Source organism: Pimephales promelas, chromosome 19 (assembly GCF_988280905.1).
Source record: "Pimephales promelas chromosome 19, fPimPro1.hap1.1, whole genome shotgun sequence".
Lineage (NCBI taxonomy): Eukaryota > Metazoa > Chordata > Actinopteri > Cypriniformes > Leuciscidae > Pimephales > Pimephales promelas.
The window spans coordinates 32,239,495-32,260,178 of record NC_142787.1 but is presented as its reverse complement, the minus strand read 5'-3'; the positions used below and the strand labels follow the sequence as shown (position 1 = coordinate 32,260,178).

Below are 20,684 nucleotides of genomic sequence, written 5' to 3'. Positions count from 1 at the left end.
TTTTGTTTACAAATTAGACGCTTTGCAGTTGTTATGTTAAATAATTCATTTTGGATGTGTTCATTGTGGTTTTACTGGCTGGGTTTATAACAGTTTATAAAATTGACGGGATATCTTTGCTTGGGGCATTTATGTAAACAAAGCTAGTCTATTTCCGAATGTAATGATGTGTGTATAGACCATAGTAACCCCGCCCACTTCCTGTCTGTATTTCCTCAGCGATCTTGAATGAACGAGTGTCAAGCATGTTATTTTTCCAATGTGAAAAAACCCCAAACTTCTGGAATAGGTTATATATCTTCACATTGGCAAGCACCTTGATTCTTCCAAATCCTTTCAATTAAAGGATATAATTTGTTGCTATAACGAAGATAAAGCTAGTACTTCAATTAGTTACATTGCTAAGTTTTTTTTTTAATTTTGTTTTGGACAAATTGTATTCACAAGCAAAAATTCTCTAAATCGCAGCCTACTTTTCCACATTTCTTAATCGAAATTGATACATTTATGAAGTCTCTAAGATTGATTAAAAACAAGAAGAGTGAAAAAAAAAATGTGTGTCAAGCATGTCAAATCGCGCGTTGTTTACTTCGAACCGGAAGTCGCGCCCACTTTTGACGCAAGGCCTCATGGGGCGTAGGAAACTTGTGGATAAACTTGTGGATAGCGTCGCCCCCCACCTAAATGCAGTCGCCAGATGTAAAAAGCTAAAGTGTAAACGAACTACACCAGCACTAAGCTTCCGACAGTGTTTACCTTTTCAGCTTGATGACGCGCAAACAGCTGCAAACAAATCATGAGTGAGGTAAATTTGATGTATTTTATGTTGTAAAATAAAACGTGAAAGTGTCTTGAGTTTTTGTTTACCACAGGCCGTGTTTCAGCCATTTAAGTAAATCCCATTTTCTAAAAAAAACAATTGGAAGATGAAACCGGAAGTGCTAAAATGCTCACTCGCCTCCTGTCTATGCTTGCCTCTCAGCGTTTTGGCCGACTAGTGATGTCACTCCTGCCCCACTCTCTGGATAACGTCGAGATGTGGTTTCCAACATTCTTCAAAATATCTTCTTTTGTGTTCAGCTGAAGAAAGAAACCCATACAGGTTTGGACCAGCATGAGGGTGAGTAAATGATGACAGAATATTCATTTTTGGGTGAACTACAGCAAGAGATTCTCACAAAACCATTAAAACGAATGATTTTAAATATTAAACATGTTATTTAGAAATATGAAAAAGCATCACAATGAAGACAATACTGATCTGTACCTTTCACATAGTAAATTTCAACATGGGAATAATTTTATTTTATATTTTACTATATTTTCTGTGAAAATTCTTATTACCGTAATGCATCCAACTTAACTGAATGCATGTTATGTTGTGGGTTAGGGTAAATCAGAAAAAAAAGTAGGAAAATGACGTGTCCATGACTGCGGTTCTCATCCTCCGCAACATTTCTTGAGGACTGTTAAAACGCACATTCAGAATTTAAATAAGTTTAGATTTTGAATAAAGAGGCACATGGGCCAGTTCCTTCAAGATGGCTACTAGGTAAGAAGATCTCTTTATATTTCTCCAATTAAATGTAAAATAGTAATTTGTCAGAATGTTTAGCCTACACGACTTATTGATTATCATTACCGAAACAAGTAGTTTTCTACATTTAGAAAATTGTTAGATTTACACATGAATTGTACTTCATAAATGTCTAATTATATGCACTGAGTAAAGATTAGCAAAGTCATCATGGATATAAAAGTTATTGTTTTACGAATATTAAAGTTTAATGTACATTAATGTTATGTATTGAAGCACTACAAAATAAAACGGATTTTATAATTGAATCCATGAATTTGCATATGTTATACATTTTTCTACATTAAATCTAGACATAGTAAACTTATTATCATTACCGAACTAATCAACCTCGTTTCCAAATGTTGTATTACTGCAACAGATGATCATTAAATGTTAATTTAATTAAAATTAAATTTGTAGTTTGATTTTTAAATTCATGTACAGTATCTACACATTATGTTCTTTCAGGTTTGTCACATCATGCGTCAGGTTTTCTTAAAACATATAAAATACAAGGGGTCCCTTTAAAAGCGACTAACTTATGACGTGTTCCTGGATCAACATCTTTAACTTAGGATTATGTTTGGCAAAATCAAGTCCCTCACTTTTGGTATCAATCTCACTCAAAACACTACACCCGAGGGTTAATACACTAATTTTGTTTGTTTTGATACACGAACAGTCCGCCGGCAGCGGTGAATGTCTTGAAGAGATCTGCCGTGACCCCTGGCCGTGACCCTGAGGTGTTCTGCGGTGCGCTAGCGGCGTGGCGCCCTCTAGTGGCGCATGCGTGTAACAGCTCGTGCGGTGGACTCTTTTAAAGTCTTATCATTCCACTAGTATCAAATAGGTAAACATGTATTATGAAGAAATATTTTATCATTTTGTCAATAAAATTGCCCGGCATGGTCTAACCATTAAAGTCAAAGTCCAGCGCTGTAACTCGGTCAGGACTTTAGTTCATAAGAAGTGGAGCTCTTCCTTTGTTTGTTCCTGAGAATATATTACCCGAGTGTCTGGGAGGATGAATTATGGTCAAAACACAATCTTTATGACACTCACTTCTCAACTGGTGCAGTAATGATTAACACAGAACCTGAGATAGGCTTACACAATAGGACATTTCATTTAGTTAACTTTACTTGGAAAAAACTTATTGCCTTTCAATAAGTTTATCAATATATTCAAGTATTTATAACTTGGATTCTGAGTTTTACGGACTTAATTCACTGAGTAACAGTTCTCCCAGACTGCATCAATGGAAAATAATTATAGTCTGTTTATGAAGCGCTGTTCTCACAAAACTGTGAGTTGTATTGACAATACATTCAAGATGAGTGATAATGAGCAAAGGCAACGAGGGAGAAAGATTATGCAGAAGTGGAGGAATATTATCTTTTGCTTGACAAAATAGAAGTCCGACAGAAACTAAGTAATCTGAACCTGGATTTTCTAAATCACAAAGGCATGTATATTTATAGTGAATAGCATATTACTACATTTTTTTAAGTTAAGCTAAATAAAAAGGGTTACAAGGTCTTGATTCAGCAATTTCAGTAAACAGGCGACATTTAAATCATCTCATATTGTTATTTCATGTTTTTTCAAGACATGTTAAAAGAGTAGTTCATTTTTAAAAAAATCTTTTGCTGATAATTTACTCACCCCCGTGTCATCCAAGATGTCCATGTGTTTCTTTCTTTAGTCGAAAAGAAATTAAGGTTTTCGATGAAAACATTCCAGGATTTTCTCCATATAATGGACTTCAATGGGGACCAAAAGACAGTTTCAGTGCAAACTGTTCAAAGGGCTTTAAACGATTCCAGACGATGAATAAGGGTCTTATCAAGCGAAACAATCGCTCATTTAATAAATAAATAACAAAGTTTAAGTTTTATAAGCTCAAATGCTCGCCTTGCTCTGTTCTGTGATGCGCGTTCGTGACTCTCCTGTTCGAACTCGTTCATCAAAATGAGCGAATCTTTTTTCGAGTCATGACTCGAAGTGTCCTTGATAAGACTCTTATTCATCGTCTGAAATCATTTAAAGCCCTTTGAACAGTTTGCACTGAAACTGTCTTTTGGACCCCATTGAAGTCCATTATATGGAGAAAATCCTGGAATGTTTTTTATCAAAAACCTTAATTTCTCTTCGACTGAAGAAAGAAAGACATGGACATCTTGGATGACACGGGGGTGAGTAAATTATCAGCAAAAGTTTTTTTTAAAGTGAACTACTCCTTTAAAGTGTACCTCTGGTTTCTTCAAGCGGTTTCAGAAGTGGGGCAAGTTTTGACTGGATTGGCGATAAGCACAGTCAACACCTGAGGAATGAGCGAGGCTTAAATAGGCCTATGTTTAAAAATACCCAGCTATTCTCAACAATACAGACCGTTTTAGTTTTACTGCGGGCAGTCGCGCTCACTGTTTACAGATGGTTTACATATTTTCATCTTTTCATCTGCACAGAACACGCTGTAAACGGGTGTTCCCCTCATCCGTCATCGCCTTCTGTTGTAGGCTGGATTTCATTCTGTAAATTATCTTGTCAGACTATAATTATTAGTTTTCTGTTTCAGTAAAAGCTGTTCCCCACCCAACGCTAGTCCTTCGGTCGGCCTAACTACTGTCGCCGCGTTTCTCTTTCACAAGCTGACTCATTGTTTGAACAATACAGCGTTTAACAATATACAAGTTTATACCTATAGTGGACGGCCTGGCTCCAGCTTTGAGATGTAAACGACTCCTTTAACATTTATTTTTTGTAACTTTATTTTATAACAAAAGGAGAAGGTACTCTATATATAAACACACAGGCCTCAATGAGTACGGTTCATTTTCACTGGCCGCACCACAACAATAAATACATAAATAGTATTTTATTAGGCCTCAATAATTTAAATAAAGACACATGTGAACAAATTATTAGCAATAAGCACAAATACAATATCAACAAAGTCGAAACAAACAAAACACTATACTGTATAAATTAGATATAGATTAATCCTTATTTAAGTTTTAGAGCTACTAAAAGAGCAAAGTTTTAAGCTACTGTCACTTTAAGAACAAATGCGTTGAAATACACATTCACAACTTTTTATTTTAACTTGTTTAAGACTGTTGTTACGAGGATACTTACATTTTAACGTAATTATCAGTGTATTCGTCCGTTTAACCGCGATAAAGCTTTTCTCAAACTCAAGATAACGTGAGTTTCTTGCGCTTGAACAGGATGTTTATGAAGACGGCGGTCATGTTCTAGTTTCTAAATAACAAGCAGAATTTGTGTTCAATTGAATGTTGTTCAGTCTCAGGAGCTGAATCGAACATCACACTGATTTTGCAATCGGTTTAAAAAAATACTAATTGTAGTTTTAAAAGTAGATTCCACTTGTCTCATACAATATAATAAATGCAAAATCCAGTTGTTTGACCCAGCACTGTGAGTTTCAACCCGATCTCACGGGAATTTTACGAGGTGGCTAATTCGTAACAATTCATACGACCTCACTTGTACAAATTAGTACGATTTTGCTAAATTTTAATCACTCACGAATTGGTCGTGAGATAGGGTAGATAAAACCCAACAAGCTGGGTTAGCATTGGGTATGTTTAACCCAGCATAGAGAGCAAATAAAAGTCCACCTATCGGCCCTCATAAATATAATAACATGTAAAGTCTCCGTATTAACCAAGTACTATTGTAATTTCTTTCCACTCACCCAGAGTCAAGGAAGCATGTTAACAACATACAGAACAACACATGTGATTATTCTTTTATTTTCAAAATTCTGTATTCAAACTACATAAAAATGTGAAACTGATCACTACGACACACTCAATTCCCCACATTCAAGACAAATGCAGCAAACTCCCATTTGTTCATAATAAAACAATCAGCTTCAAAGAGAAACGTATTTACATGTAGTTAAACTTTAACAACAGAATATTATGTACAGTACCGTTTGATCCGTCAGAGTTCCCTTCATAAGAGCCGGACGTGTACGAAGGGAACCGGAGAACTTTTAAGACTTTACAAAAGCAAATGCTACGGTGTCCACAACAAATACAACATTTGTTCTTGGGAAAAGAAAGGGATTGTTTCAAAACTGCTCCTCGCCTTTCTAAAACCATCAACTGTTTGGCACACGTGGTCAAAGCGGCTCTCGTGAGCTCCTCTTCACATTCATCAGTCACACAAAGAGCCGAAACGTCGGACAGTCGACTGATCCGAGCGCCGCTTTTACAATCTCATAAAGAGACACGACTGTGAGAACAGCAAACATGTCTTCCTTTATCGCAGCATCTTAGCCAAAAGCAAACAACTTCTCGTCAGTGGGAAATTCCACATAAATAGTATAGACTAGCACTGCCTACGATGAGCAACTAACTAACTATCACCTTGGAATTAAACTTTACATTTCAAGTTATTTGGAAGACACTATACGGCCCCGAAGGAGCATTTCCAAATTGAGTCAAAGTGGATGGAGGTCAAGTATAAAATTCATAACATCTTTTCACATTACTCTACAGACATAAACACTTACAAAACATCTGTACATTAGTATACATCCGGGCTGTGACGTCCAGTCCTCTTCGTGTAGTTTGATCTTCGTGTACGTGAACGGCTGTGAAATATTTAGAACAATAAAACTGTAATGAAAGTGTGTGTGAAGTCCGCTAGTTCTGGTGGCGCTTCATGTGCAGGGCGAGGTGGTCCGAGCGCGAGAAGCAGCGGCTGCAGGCCACGCATTTGAAGGGTTTGGCGCCGGTGTGTTTGCGGTAATGCCGCGTCAGTTCATCCGAGCGGGCGAAACGCCAGTCGCATCCTTCCCAACTGCAGCGGTACGGCTTCTCACCTACACACACACACACACACATCAAAGTTAAATCTCATTCGCTGAAAAAAAGAATTAATATTGACTTTTCTTTTGCACGTTTTTGCACAGATTTTCAACATATGGAATTAAGTAAACTCTCCTTAACTTAGTTAAGTAAAATCAACAAGAAAATAAGTAATTTTAACTTGGCCAGCTGTAATTCTTTGTAATATGTTGTGTAAAGCGATACTTCATGGAACGGTAATGTGTATATAAAATGGGTCATTTATGTAGAAGAAATGTGAAATTTACCGATTCAGGACAAGACATAAACACGGTTTGGAAAATGGATTCATGATGTACTCACTTATTATAAAACGGTTAGTTCGAATCCGTGATTCTGATTGGTCAAGAGCTGTGCTTTATTCACGATGAACACGGCTTCACCCATCGCGGCGCAGCACTGCGGTTCTGTGTTGTTTTTATTTGAGCTTTCATGCGTTTTACACACTGGATCGTTGTTGCTGTTCACGCTCAGGGACTATTTTATCTAGCGGAAGGAACGCTTTTAGTGATTTTACTTCAAGAAAGTTGCACTAATATTGTTTTTTACTTTAATATTGTGTGGCAACCGTTTTATAAAAGCAATAAGGTACTCGAGGGCAGTGCTGTACCGTGAATAAGGGGTTACTCCGCTTCGCGTCGAGCCTAACAACGCCCTTCAGCCGTCACTCATTCACCATACACCACAGCCTCTCGTAGCTTATTGCTGACTTCTATACATGTTATCAATTTGAGAGTTAAAAAAAACAACTTAATTTTATAACATTGATATTTACGCTTTAATTTCTACAAGCTTGAATTGAGGACTAATACAGAATTATTGCCTGAACTAAATTTTTCATGTAGAAATGACATTAGTTTTAGTAAAAAGATGCTACAAAATGTTACAAAACTACAAAACTCTGAATAAAATATGTACATGGGCTGTGAGCCTCAAAACCAGCAAACAGAAAACTTAAAACCAGCGAGTCATTTATTTGAGTTCAAGGCAACCTCTGGAAGTCCAGTTTGAGCATGTTACGGTGTGTGTGTGTGTGTGTGTGTGTGTGTGTGTGTGTGTGTGTGTGTGTGTGTGTGTGTGTGTGTGTGTGTGTGCCGTCAGGTCTTTAAATGGCAGTTATAGAGGATTTAGACATGCATGTGCTTGAGCTCTGGAGAGTAATACAACTCCCATGTGTAAACACGGAAGTCATTTCACACACACACACACACACACACACACACACACACACACACACCGATAACACCCGACGCCGTGGGGTTCGCCACAGCTCTCGGTCCTGAAAAGCCAGGATTTTTGAGATAATCAAGTCATTAATTTAGAAAAAAAGAGCAAAAACGTTTTCCCATGAAAAATGATGTAGTAATTCTGAGATAATTAACTCTGAGTTAGTTCAGAAAAACAGTAGATTTAGTTTCCTCAACTGATTGCAATCCGCTTCTGTAGCTCACCACGGCTGCATATATCTGATCAAAAATACAGCAAAACATTAATATCGTGAAATATTGTTACAATTTAAAAAATAATTCTATTTGAATATATTTAAAAATGTTATTTATTCATGTGATCGCTACTCCAGTCTTCAGCGTCACACGATCCTTCAGAAATCACTCTAATATGCTTTTTATGAATTTATTATTATTAACAATATTTTTGTTGGTTCTCAAGAACTTTATTTTAAATTGAAATCTTTAGTAACATTATAAATGCCTTAACTGCACTTTTGCTGAATCCAAAAGAATGACCTTTCCTTTGTCACTTTGTAACCTGATTTAGTCCTAGTTTTCTATAAGAGTTGTTTAACCACATAACATCAAACAATCATTGTTCTGAAATATCATGTTTCAGCTGTAACTTTACCACAGTGAAGCCCACAGGTCTCAGATCAGGGAAATGACTGAAGAGAGCACAAACTCGACCGCTTCAATGGCCCTGAAAGCTCTCGAAGCTCAGCCTCATCCCTCCTCTTTCTCTGAACATCAAACCAGAGTTCAACAGGAGATGAACCAATGACTAAAGACGCCAACAGCTCAGGGTCTTGAGCAAGGCAGTGCCCAATCACACACACACACACACACACACACACACACACACACACACACACACACTGTGTTTAAGGCCCAACAAGCTCAAACAACTATTATTAATATCAACTCAAACAGATATTATTTGGTTAGCTGGAGGTTGTGCAACGGCTAATTTGTTATCGCTAAAGCATTTTACTGCGCACACACAACCATTGTAAAGGCATAAAAATGAGGAGGTTGAATATGGCTAACCACGTAAATCGACATAAAAATGCTAATTTTAGCATTAATTCGGATTAACTTGAAGAGAGCAGTATTACAACACTTTCATTATCGCTTCTAACCTCATAAAATCCCCATCGTAAGGAGTTTATCAGTGGCTTCTGTTTGAGGAAGGTGGGCAACAAGTTCCATTACTAAGATAATACAGGCTTTCACAAACGCACCAATTACCCTCAAAGTAATTAGGGTACATTTACTGTTTTCATGATTAAGTGGTCAAATAAAATCGATTAGTTCCACCAGGCCAGTAGTTGGCGACGTCACTCCGGAAAGGGACACGACCTGCATGTTTTGAACACGTTTCCGCATGCGCACGACTTCAGTTCTCACAGATCTGCGCTTTTGTTTCCGCTGAAATGTAAGTCGCGTATTCAGGCCCCAAATGCTGCTGTCGTGTAAATGAAAGGCCAAAACACAAGTTATAATAAAGGTGCATGTTGAAGTGAAAAACAAAACTTGGTGTAATAATAAGTAAACAAGAGAATATAAACTAGCAAGTTTGATTTCAGTCCAGTTGCCTTTTAAGTTTTCTTTACACTTAACATTTAAGTTAATTGAATGAGAAGACCACATTAGCTCAACTCAATTATTTGAGTTTTCAATTTTCCCATTACTCAATTAAACTTTCCTCAAATCATTTGAGTAGTGTGGACTTGTTAGGGTTAGTTTTTTTGATCTAGAAGAACACATCATCCCTGAAGACATTAAGATGGGCCGCGTGAGAGAGAGAGAGTGTGTGTGTGTGTGTGTGTGTGTGTGTGTGTGTCGGCACAGAGCGTTCCAGAGCTCGTCAAGTGTTGTTTGACAGCGGCGGATCTGACACAACTCAACACAACACATCCGCCTCCGGCCAACAACAGGAACACAACCCCACGCTGGCGGACAGAGGGTTAAATCACCCAGACACGTATCCTCACGATTATATTATAAAGTCGCTTCTTGCATAACGTGAAAAGTAAAAACATTTTATTATGTTGGTTGTTGTATCACGGCAGCTAAAAGGTGCATAAAAACGTTAATGCATTTAAAAATAATGTGAAAATACTATGAAATAGATAGATAGTTATGACTCCATGAGCTGCTTTACATTCAATATTAAAACATTAAAAATGTGCCGGGCAACCGTTTACACACTACAGGCTAATTGAATTAAACTTCTCTCCTGCCAGATCATGTATTTAGATGTTCATTATGTGGTCTCTGAAATCAATGTGTTGCTTTAGAGGAATTAAAAAAAAAATTAAAAATGCATTTTTCTCTTAAATGACCTTCATTAAGGACCTTTTCTCATCAAATGTTTACATGTACGAATAAAAGCAATTTGTTTACTGTGATTATACAACATTTAATTTTTTATTTTTTTTGTCAGGCCAAATTATTAGAATATGTTTAGCTATTTATTAAACACTGGTGTCTTTTATTATAATGAAAAAAGCCACTAAAAAGGCTGTTTTATAATTTCGTGGTAAAGTTAGTGGAATTAATAGGCCTATTAAAAAATTTAGAAATGAAAAATCTCAAAACATGTACTTTAAATATTGAATCGTTGTCCGTGGTCTGAGAAGAAAGGCAGCGAGATGCGACTTATTTAATGATTTTGTTGGCCAAAATAATGCCACAAAGCACACAAGGCCGTGTTTTACCCGCACTTTAGGCCTCATCTGTCATGAGTCGTGCCGAGGATTGACCCCTAACTGTACTGAACTAACATGCGTAGTAAGGCACAATCTGTGCTTTAGTTTCCTCCATGCTAATACCGCCTCTTCGATGTCCTACACGAGCGTTTGCATACTCTGAACCAGAGCTAGACTCCTCCAGGGCACCCGCGAGTCACAGATCAACAATAATGATCCCTCGGGCCACAGGGAATCCCTCTGCATTCACCGTGACCCCAAACGGTTAGGAAAGAAAAAAGAGGTGCTTTTATCAGCTTAAGACAATCGCACTCATCGGTGTGGGGAGGGAAGGTTTGGGTTTAATTGTAAAGTGTGCTGGTTTCACCTTACACAGAGTTGAACACACTGAAACTGCCGAGATCGGTCTCCTCCTCCCCCCGAACACAGAGAAAGCAGGAGGAACAGGTTTTGCCTCCGCCGCTCGCCGAATCCACCCTCGGGAAAGCATGCAGGGCTTGTACAGGCATGACCACACAATGTGTATAAAAGCATGAAAAGAGTCAATTAATCTCTCCCTCCACCCTGTTCTCTGTCTTTCTACAGCGCTGGTCCGCAGGCTGTCATCCTCTGCTGTATCTGTGCTTTTGTGCTGATGGTACACTGCATCTGGTCAAGCAGCAACAACGGCTTCTAACTTTAGAAGAATCGTGAACCGCCCTCATGTCCTTCCAGACCTTTGAATAATGGATCTGCCGTTCTTTAACATGCCGTTACAATCAATAAAAGTACCAAAAGAGCTATGAATCACGAGTGATATTCCAAGTCTCCTGAAGGCGATACGACTGCTTTGAGGGAGAAACAGCAAATGTAAGGCACTATTCCCTGGTAATCTTCCCTTCCAGTGAGCTTTTTTACATTTTACACAGCTAAGTTTACACGGATCTGTTTATTATCAGATTGATGGCTCAACTGGACCGAAAAGCCTTCGAGCCTGATCCTTGATTCGATTGAAAGAGTTGGTGTGGGCCTGAAAGAATCTGATCAATGGGGAAAATATAAGCATTTAAAAGCTTAAAGGTGCAGTAAGCAATTTCTCAGAAGCATGGTTGAACTCTGTTGATATGAAATCAATAAAAACAAACACTCCCCCTCCCTTCATTGCTCCACCCCCAAAATGTCTCTTTATCATAGCAAAAGCAAAGCAAAATAAAACTGCGAAAAATTAGGGCCAAGTATGACGAACGGGTCGGGGTGAAGAGGTGAGAAGGACATTACCCCTGGAGGGGGATTCGGGGGCTCATGCTCCCCCGGGAGAAAATTTTAAATATTCCATGTTTTAAAGCATTAATCTGATGCATTTTTTTCTTCAGCCATGAGTCAAAAATATTATGACCTCTGTAGCGTTAGCTAATCATTTTCCACCAGCGCTTTAGCTAGCTGGCTAACGTTGTGTTCTCTCCTGCTGTGTTCAACGATTCAATTCATCGAGCTCCTGGATAAATCAGATATAGCCTACCAGAAAAGTATCGATCGATACCGATCCGATACCAACGCAGTAAAAAAAAAAAAAAATCAAGTAGAATTTCTATAACTGTGTGTTAAACACAATCTACTTAATACAGACCGCTTCATTATAAAGAAAAAAAAATATGATCATAGCATGACAAAAATTATATTATAAACTAGATTAGTGGGTAACTCAGTAAAATTTAGTCTAAAAAAACTATAATTTTATAAAATCAGAACATTTAGTGAAAAAAAAATTAGTGGGGAACAAATAAGAGACAATAAGTGTATCACTAAATCTGGTAAAACATTACACATCGCTCTTTGTGTTTTTGTAAAATACATTCATGAAAAACAAAATAAAAATCAAAAAGATCAATTATTTTATAGTCAACTATAAAATTAAGAAAATGCATATAGCACAGCTGTTTAATGAGGCAGCAACATATGATAGATAGGACAGAACAGAACAAAAAATGCTATTAATAATCTTTAATTGCGCAAAAGTGTTCTGATATGATTATGAAAGACCCGGCACACATCGCGAGCGGAGAATGATGCGCTAGAGGATACACGAGTCAGCGCTGCGCGTCCAGTCCGCATGGAAAGGTTCACAAAGGAAATACATATCGATGCATAGTGTATTATACAGTGTCTGTCTATGCAGTAGTTTATTGAGCCTTTTCTTATAACAGTTTTATATTTCAGTGAAGAGCAGTGATAGTGCTCTCCATCCAGTGTTGTGATCTAAAGGAACATGATCGAGGGACTACAGCAAGAGAGTCGATTCATGCCAAACCATAGAGCTTTATCTACACATCGACTATAATAATATAAACATTTAATCATCTTGGAGAGAGTTTCATCGTTGCCGAACGCGACACGCTGTTTGAACTATATATTATATATTATACCCCCCCCCCCATAATATGCATCGTTTTGTTGTGTGTGTGTGTTTGGCTTCTTACCTGTGTGAGTCCTTTGGTGCGCTTTCAAGTGAGAGCTCTTTGTGTAAACTTTAGTGCATCCTGGTACAGAGAAAATTGGCCAAATGTTAGTCGACAGTCCCTGATCATCTCGGCTCATCTTCATCCAAACTACTGACTGGAAAGGCACACTAACCTGGGAAGTCGCAGTGGTGGATGCGTCTCTTCTCCAGCTCCGGGTTGTTCCGCCGGTTGTACCTGGGTCCCGTGAGGATGCCCTGCCCGTGGGCCATGAGCATGGAGTGAGGGGTCATCTGGCCCACCTTCAGTCCCATCCGGCCCTGGTACGGCGGGGGGGGCGAGGCGATGAGGTCCGGCTGGTTCTCCGGACTGCCGGGCTGCGAGTTGGGAGGCGACGGAGGCAGACTGTGCGGCTGCGGCGAGGTGAAGAACGGCTCGGGCATCACGAACTCTCCGGAGGCCACGGTGTTCAGGCTGAGCATGGTCCTGCCGGGCGAGCCCACCCCGTTCATGGCCTGACTCGGGGAGAAGGTCATGGAGGTCAGGTCGGCGCTGCTGACGGGCATCTGGTAGACGGACGGCTGCTGAGGGCCGATGTGGAGCTCGTCGGACACGGACATGTCGGGTTTGATGAAGAGGCTGTTGACCGTCTGGGGCACGCTGAAGACCGAGGTGAACTCGGGGAGCGCCTGGACGCCGCACGGCTCGTCCACGCCAGGCTCTGTTTTGATCGGATGCGCCGCAGGTTTGTTGGGCCGGTACAGGCCCGTGCGGAGATGTGTGGTGTTGGGCAGGATAACGTTGATGTTCAGACTGTACGGCGCAGGCTTCTCATCCGCAAAATACTCGTCCACCACTGAGGCGCTTTCCCGCCGGTACTTCTTGTCCATCATGTTTAGGGTCAGCACCGGGCCGCTCTGGGGCAAATACTTCTCCATCTCCATCCGCGTCTGAAACCGACAGGAGATCCTTATGATATACAGACACTGTTAGAAATAAAGCTAGGCATCTTCAGCGGCATGAAGAACAAAGCACAAAGAGTTGTTTTTTTGTTTTTATAGTGGAAAGGGGTTTTTAACAGTATACCTATAAAACTCTTGTTACATCAAAATAATAATAGTGATAATATTATATAGTTATTATATTTGTATAATATCAATAAAAAATGTACGCTTCAATTGAATTTGTTGAATATGCAATCAAACTAAGTTTGTAAAAATGTAAGTCCGTTTTACTATAAAGGTGAAACTCAAAAAAATAGAATGTCATGCAAAAGTTCATTTATTTCAGTAATTCAACTTAAAAGGTGAAACTAATATATTATATAGACTCGTTACATGCAAAGTGAGATATTTCAAGCCTTTGGATTACAGCTTATGAAAACCCTTTATTCAAAATTAGAATATTGTGAAAAGGTTTTCGTATCATCAAAATTAAAACAAATAAAGGCTTGAAATATCTCACTTTGCATGTAATGAGTCTATATAATATATTAGTTTCACCTTTTAAGTTGAATTACTGAAATAAATTAACTTTTGCATGACATTCTATTTTTCACCCGTAAATAATTACATAACCAGATCCAACAAAAAGACAAGAAATTAATTTGATAATATATTTTTTTAATGTAGTTTATGATATTTAACACTCTAATCAATTAAAATACAGTAATTTATTCATGACGTGTTCTATATGCCAGAAAATAGCCATTGACTTTATTTACTTAAGACTTAATTTACTTCATTACTTCAAACGATACATTTAATTGGAAAAACTTTGCTCAATTTAAGTAATTTTATTGAATTTTTCTATTTTTATTATATTATTATTTATTTGTTTGCATGCAGTCCAGGCACACTAAAAAATGCTGGGTTGTTTTAAACCCCTTTTTTTGGTCAAATATGGACAAACCCAGCCATTTGGGTTATATTTTTAAATAAAATTTTAACCCAATGTTTGAGTTTGTCCATATTTGACCCAAAATTGGGTTAAAACCACCCAGCATTTTTTGAGTGTAGTTATGGTTGTGTGTGTGTGTTGGTAACTGGATTAGCTGGCATAAACTGAGATTCTGTTCTGCCATTTTGCTCCTTTCTCTTCACCGCAGCGGTTCAGAAAGAGAAGAGATTTGGCTGAATATACTGTGTATTGTCTTTCGCAGTAGATGAAGTTGATTTGTGATGGCCGTGCCTGGCACAGCAGTGTGAGATCCTTCTGTAACCGTGAACACGAAGCAGAGCTGTGCGTCTGCGCTAATGCAGAGTAAACAGAGACCTCATAGGTGTGGCGGCCATGTAGGACCAGAACACAAAGCAAAACCAAAACAGTGACATGTGATAGTAAGCGGAGATATGGGCACAAACAACGTACAAAAATAGAGCTCTAAAAAACGAGTGAACCCTGGAGAGCCATTCAGGTGCAACGGTGCCGTAACCCTGAGACTGATAACGAGGCCATTTCTGCGATAATACAGAAGCAGACCTACCAAACCAGACAATTGACAAGTCAAATGTGCGATGATGAAATGGTAAGCACATGCAAAAACCTGAACAACGTAAATACCTGTCTTGAACAAAACGTCCCAGCTTCACACAGCCCGCGTGCAACCAAAATAAACACCACTATTGAGAATGCTTCTATTTTTCATATTTCTCTATACTAGTACACGTTTCAAAATATATTTATATTGTTTTATATACGAAAAAAAATGCATTTCATGATGATTATTTAAGTCATCTCTTTGCTTTAAGGACCGCAGTACTCAAGCTTTAAGTTCTTTGAAAAGTAACTCCTCTTTATGTTGGTTTCAATCAGTTTTCTTCGATGTGGTGCTAGTAACCAAGATTTTGTTTTATCTCATCAATATTATTTTGATTAACAATATAAATATATATCTCAATTTTATTCAGGCACCTTCAACATTTCTCACATTATCACAGTTTATTTGCTATAATTTAGAAAATGGTAATAAAAAAAATGACGAACTCAGTGATATTTCTGTGGTTTAGGTCATTCTTCTGTTAGACTGAAGATCTGTCAGTTTTCAGCTGTTAAATTTAACTACACTATTAGATAATACCAATTTAGCTCAGTTACCAAGCAATGATTAATACTGTTCAGTCTGTAAAAAAGGTCACATTAACAATAAAAAAACAAAACACTTCAGCAAAACCAGGTCAGGTCAAAGAGTCTGAAAAAAATATGGTCCCATTTTTGTTTTATAAAAGTTACTGTAAGAATATTTTTTGAATATAATGTCACAGTTTACTTTATTTTGCTATACTCACGTATATAAACTATAGTGTCCTGATCACGCTACAACAATATATAAAAATATATATCTTGAATAATTTTTGGTTTGACTACATTTATATAAATATGTATACACAAACTAGTTTTGTCCACCTAAAATTGAAAATTCTGTCATCATTTCCTCTCCCTCAAGTTGTTGTCCTCAAACCTGTACGAGTTTCTACAGTGTAAAAAAAGTTGTTGGTTTAACTTAAAAAATGAAGTAACCTGGTTGCCTTAAAATTAAGTTGATTGAACTGGAAAAAGTGAGTTAATATAATGAAGGAGATTGATTTAATCATCATAAACTCAAAATAATAAGTTTTCTGAACTAAATAAATTATTTAAGTTGATTTGACAAAAGAAAAACGTTGTGATAACAAATCTTGAAAATATATATATTTTTTTTGATTGTATCGTTCTTCAAAATATCTTCCTTTGTGTTCGGCAGAAGAAAGAAACTCAAACAGGTTTGCAACAACTTGAATTTTCATTTTTGGGTTTAACAATACGAGACTACTTCTTTTTAATTCTATTAACGTGATGACAGACATTTGGACCCCACATTAAACACACAACTGCCTTTATTGTCGTCATCATATTAGACAATACACACTTTAAAAGCACTGCGACGTCCAGCTGTGTGGAGTGGCAGCTCTGTCAACAATGTGGGACGTATTGTCAAAACGCATTTCCTTGGCAATCCACTGATGTGGTTTCATGTAGAAATATCTTCATCCTTTCAGGTAACTCATCCCTAACGTGTGAGGTCATGTACTCTCGGGGAATGTACAATGAACGCTGACGCTTCTGCAGCTTTCTGCGATACTGCGGACGATTGCGCTCAGTGTTCACCTCAACAGCTCCACCTTCGTCCCCATCAGGCCAGCTTTGGAAAGTTAAAACCCAGGTAATTAATGGAGAATAGCTTTGGCTTTATCTCCAGACCTGGCAAGCGCACTGCCCCTGCTCTCAGTCCTGGGCACAAACGGGCCTTGTGTTGTGGTGGCGAGCGCACTTGGCCATGGAGACCCGGTTCTGTTCACGAGGTGTGTGTGTGTGTGTGTGTGTGTGAGGAACAGGAACAGCAGCTGAACCCTGGCCCAAGAACTGAGTTAATGATTGGAGAGCATTTACAACTGCTCAGTTATGTATTTTAGGGACCGATAACGACTGGGAGCCGAGTTAGGCATAAACATAATCTTTGAGATAAATAAGATGGAGGTTTTCATGTATCAACATTCTTTAAAAATACGGCTCACTTTCTTGAAAAATCCAATTCGTTCATAAACTCAGTTCTGCTGTTCCAAAGTTGTATGACACACACACACACACACTGGGAAGAAAGCTGTCCATGCAATGAAAATCAAACAATATTTTACTGCGCAGATCAAAAACACACACACACACACACAATAGGCTCAGAAACCCGGACAGGCGAGCGTTCCCCAAAGCCGAATGTTGCGTTGTTACCAATGGAAACTGCGATTGCTTTTGGGAAACGCACCCCGGCGTGTGTCCTTCTTACAATTCCCCAAAGGGTCCAAGTAGCCGGTCAGCCCAAAGACATTTTTACGAATTACAACACAAAAGGTCTTTCCCTTTGAAATGATTGCATTTTATGGCCCAAACATAATTTAAGAAAAAAAATAGATGTTTCCACAGATCCCAATAAACCAGAACTGATAGGCTTCTTGTCTGTTTACTAGAGCCATAACAGCACAACTCATTGGAGGGAGACGCAAGAGAAAACAAAACCTTTGAGACGAAAAAGATGTTTTATGGCTTTGGGGGAAATAGATAACAGTGGTTTTGGCTTTTCAGGCCAATGAATAGTGAAGGAACCACTGGAACTTTGATTTGTTAAATGCTGTGAAGAAACCAAACCAAAAAACCTGCAGATGCACACATCATCACAGATGGATGGACCTTTTGATTAGCTGTAAAAAATCAAGATCATTTAAACTTAAAAGGATTGTTATTTAAGCAATTTTATTTAATTTAGACTATGATTATGGGTAATTATTACTCAGGTACTTTTTTCCAACGATTACTTAAATTCTGGTGTGTTTCGATGCATGTGCTTCCAACACAATACAGGCGTCAACAAGTTAACAAGGCCGAAGCGAAGGCCCAGGCGGTGTCCTGCGTGAGCCCTGTGGCCGTTTGGGCAACGGGGTCATCAGTCATTGGCTAAACCCGTCATAAACACTGTTAGGATCCCATACCGTCCAACAGAGACATCCATGTTCAGGTGTCGTTACGGACTCGACGAATACGATCATCAAAACAGAAAATACAACATTACAGTAATGTGTAGTACGGAAGGCGATGACCAACGCCAAAGAGAAACAGAAATCTGAAATGAACTTGTAGATTAATCTGTGGGGAAACTACTAAACTTCTCTCGATCACCGTCCCAGCGTTAAACCGGCACCATGATTTTATACGTAACTTCAAATCAGTTGTTGAGCATTTGTGTATTCTTGTACCCCAGTAAACATCAAGGTACATGTTTCTAGTTTGATGATTTATTTTGCTTTGCAATACACTCTCCAATACTTCGATTTCACTCTTGTAAAGAAAGTTATGTTGAGGGCCAAACTTGTGCATTTACTAGCAAGTTACGTATTAATGTCATAGTGCCTTTGTAAAGCAGGTTGAGCTCCAATTTATCTGGAATAATATATTCATGATATTCAAGCCAAGTCACAGTCAAGTATAAGCTACACCATTTATGATAATAATCGAGAGCTTAGAATTATAAGGTTCTATCTCCACTTTTGGTCGAAATTGAGTTTTTGACATAATCTGATCCATTAGGTGTTTATTAATGCCTGTGTGGTGTTATTTTTGTAAAGATTCATAGATGCTATAATAGAAGATTATACTACTACATAACAGTTTTGCCAGCTGGGATGTACAAACTTTGATGCTCAATATCTCAGAACTAAACGGAGTTAGAACCTTATAAGCTCACGTAATATGACGTCAATGTTTGTGGCAAAACCAAGATGGAAATTTAAAGAGAAATGTGTTTTTAGGTAAAATAAACTATTTAAAGTAAAACATCTACAACTGTGCTGTAGTAAAAAAAAAGATATATGATTAAAAATATTGTTATCTGTGTTAATAATAATTGTATTGTTTGTAATCAACTTGTCATACAAATCCTACAAAATGAATAAATGTAAAAGCAATGCAAGACAAATAAACAGTAATTTAGAGGCCTTTATATGTATCTATATCTATGAACCAAATCCTTGCATTGCAGGAAGCCTTTCATAAAGTTATTTTCCACTACTGATCAGGTGCTTTCAGTTACACTGCATCTGCTCTATCTTTATTGGGATATTTAGATGTTGAAATATTGAAAGTCTGGACAGCACAGAGCGCCGGTCATACCTGAGCCATTTCAACAGCGTTTGTTGCGATTCTAACCGCGGGTTTGACGTCCTCAAACACGGACGAATCCTCCGGGCCATCCGCGCCACACATCCGCACGGGTTTGAGCTGCGTGAACACCGCTCTCTCGTCTGTGTTCGGGGCGCTGACGACCAGTCCTACACTTGCCATTTCTATATGCAAATGACGAATATTATATTAAAAACTTATTCTCAATGACGAATACACATATGCGAGGTTATTATAAACGTCCTTGTCGGTACATCCAGACGCGCGGTGTATCCAAAAGCCCTCCCTGTGTCCCTCAGGTAGCCTTACCTGTTGTAAAGTATCACACTGAGGACACGTAGGGCATGAGTGACAGCTGCCTCAGCCAATCAGAGCGAAGGAAAGAGCGCGTTCTCCAATCACAGTGCAGGAGGGCGTGGCTCACCTGAGAGGTGTATAACATGGAGGCTTTATCCGTCAAGAAAATGACACCGATGCTATCATATTGTAAACAGTTTACCCCCTCATTACATCGATCTATATAAACGATTTGTATTTGAGGTTTAACCCTGTTTAGTTTATGAACCAAACTATTGTGCTGCTGTTTCTGTCTAGTGTCTGGCTCTCAATCATTATAACAACATAATTCCATAACTCTCGTGTTGTGTGGTTACTCAAGGCATCGGTGCATATTGTAACATGCCCGTTTATAACCAGTGAAACTCTGTAAATCCCACTTCACCTGTTAAGCTGCCATTGTTTTGTCTGAAGCCTATCTCGGACTCAAGCATATCTGAACATGAATCTGTGTCCACCGGATACCTCACCGAACCAACCCGTTTTAATAATTTATCTTGATGTAAAGATTTAGAGCAGCCACGGCTCGGTGAATTTTCTAGACTCAACACAACAGCGTGGACGGAGGATGAGAATAAAAGTGACGGGGCGGAAACTGGATCTTCTGCATTCCTCCTGTTTTCTCAAAGAGCCCGAGGACAGACGGGTCAGTCCAGAACAGATGTGGTCACTGCTCGCTGTGTGAGAGAGGTCAGACAAGGTCAAAACACCTGTTCATGGGTTTAAAACCGTACAGAAAGATTCACTGAGTTTAGTGCAGAATGCGTTGTGTAATGTGCATATTATAGCCTATAATACACATG

The 20,684-nt window shown here is 38.5% G+C and overlaps 1 protein-coding gene and 1 long non-coding RNA gene across 2 annotated transcripts; one reads left to right on the top strand and one right to left on the bottom strand.

Moving 5' to 3' along the window:
* The first annotated feature begins 665 nt into the window (after positions 1-665).
* LOC120482280 (uncharacterized) lies at positions 666-11,180 on the top strand. The gene is made up of 3 exons (XR_005623439.2): positions 666-805; positions 983-1,120; positions 10,991-11,180. It is a non-coding gene; the product is annotated as an uncharacterized LOC120482280 (long non-coding RNA).
* On the bottom strand, positions 5,343-19,858 carry klf5l (Kruppel like factor 5 like). The gene is made up of 4 exons (XM_039676409.2): positions 19,537-19,858; positions 13,016-13,790; positions 12,862-12,921; positions 5,343-6,437 (listed from the first exon to the last, which is right to left on the bottom strand). The coding sequence occupies exons 1-4, from the start codon at positions 19,705-19,707 to the stop codon at positions 6,259-6,261; spliced, it is 1,185 nt and encodes a 394-aa protein (XP_039532343.1). The 5' UTR covers positions 19,708-19,858; the 3' UTR covers positions 5,343-6,258.
* Between the last annotated feature and the right edge of the window lie 826 nt (positions 19,859-20,684).

Bases quoted from the DNA above. Each gene is read 5' to 3' on its own strand.
- klf5l (XM_039676409.2), bottom strand. From the start codon at position 19,707: ATGGCAAGTGTAGGACTGGTCGTCAGCGCCCCGAACACAGACGAGAGA. The intron at 13,791-19,536 runs GTATGACCGGCG...TGTCGGTTTCAG, and splicing joins ACGCTGTTGAAATGGCTCAG to ACGCGGATGGAGATGGAGAA. The intron at 6,438-12,861 runs GTAAGAAGCCAA...GTGTGTGTGTAG, and splicing joins GCACCAAAGGACTCACACAG to GTGAGAAGCCGTACCGCTGC.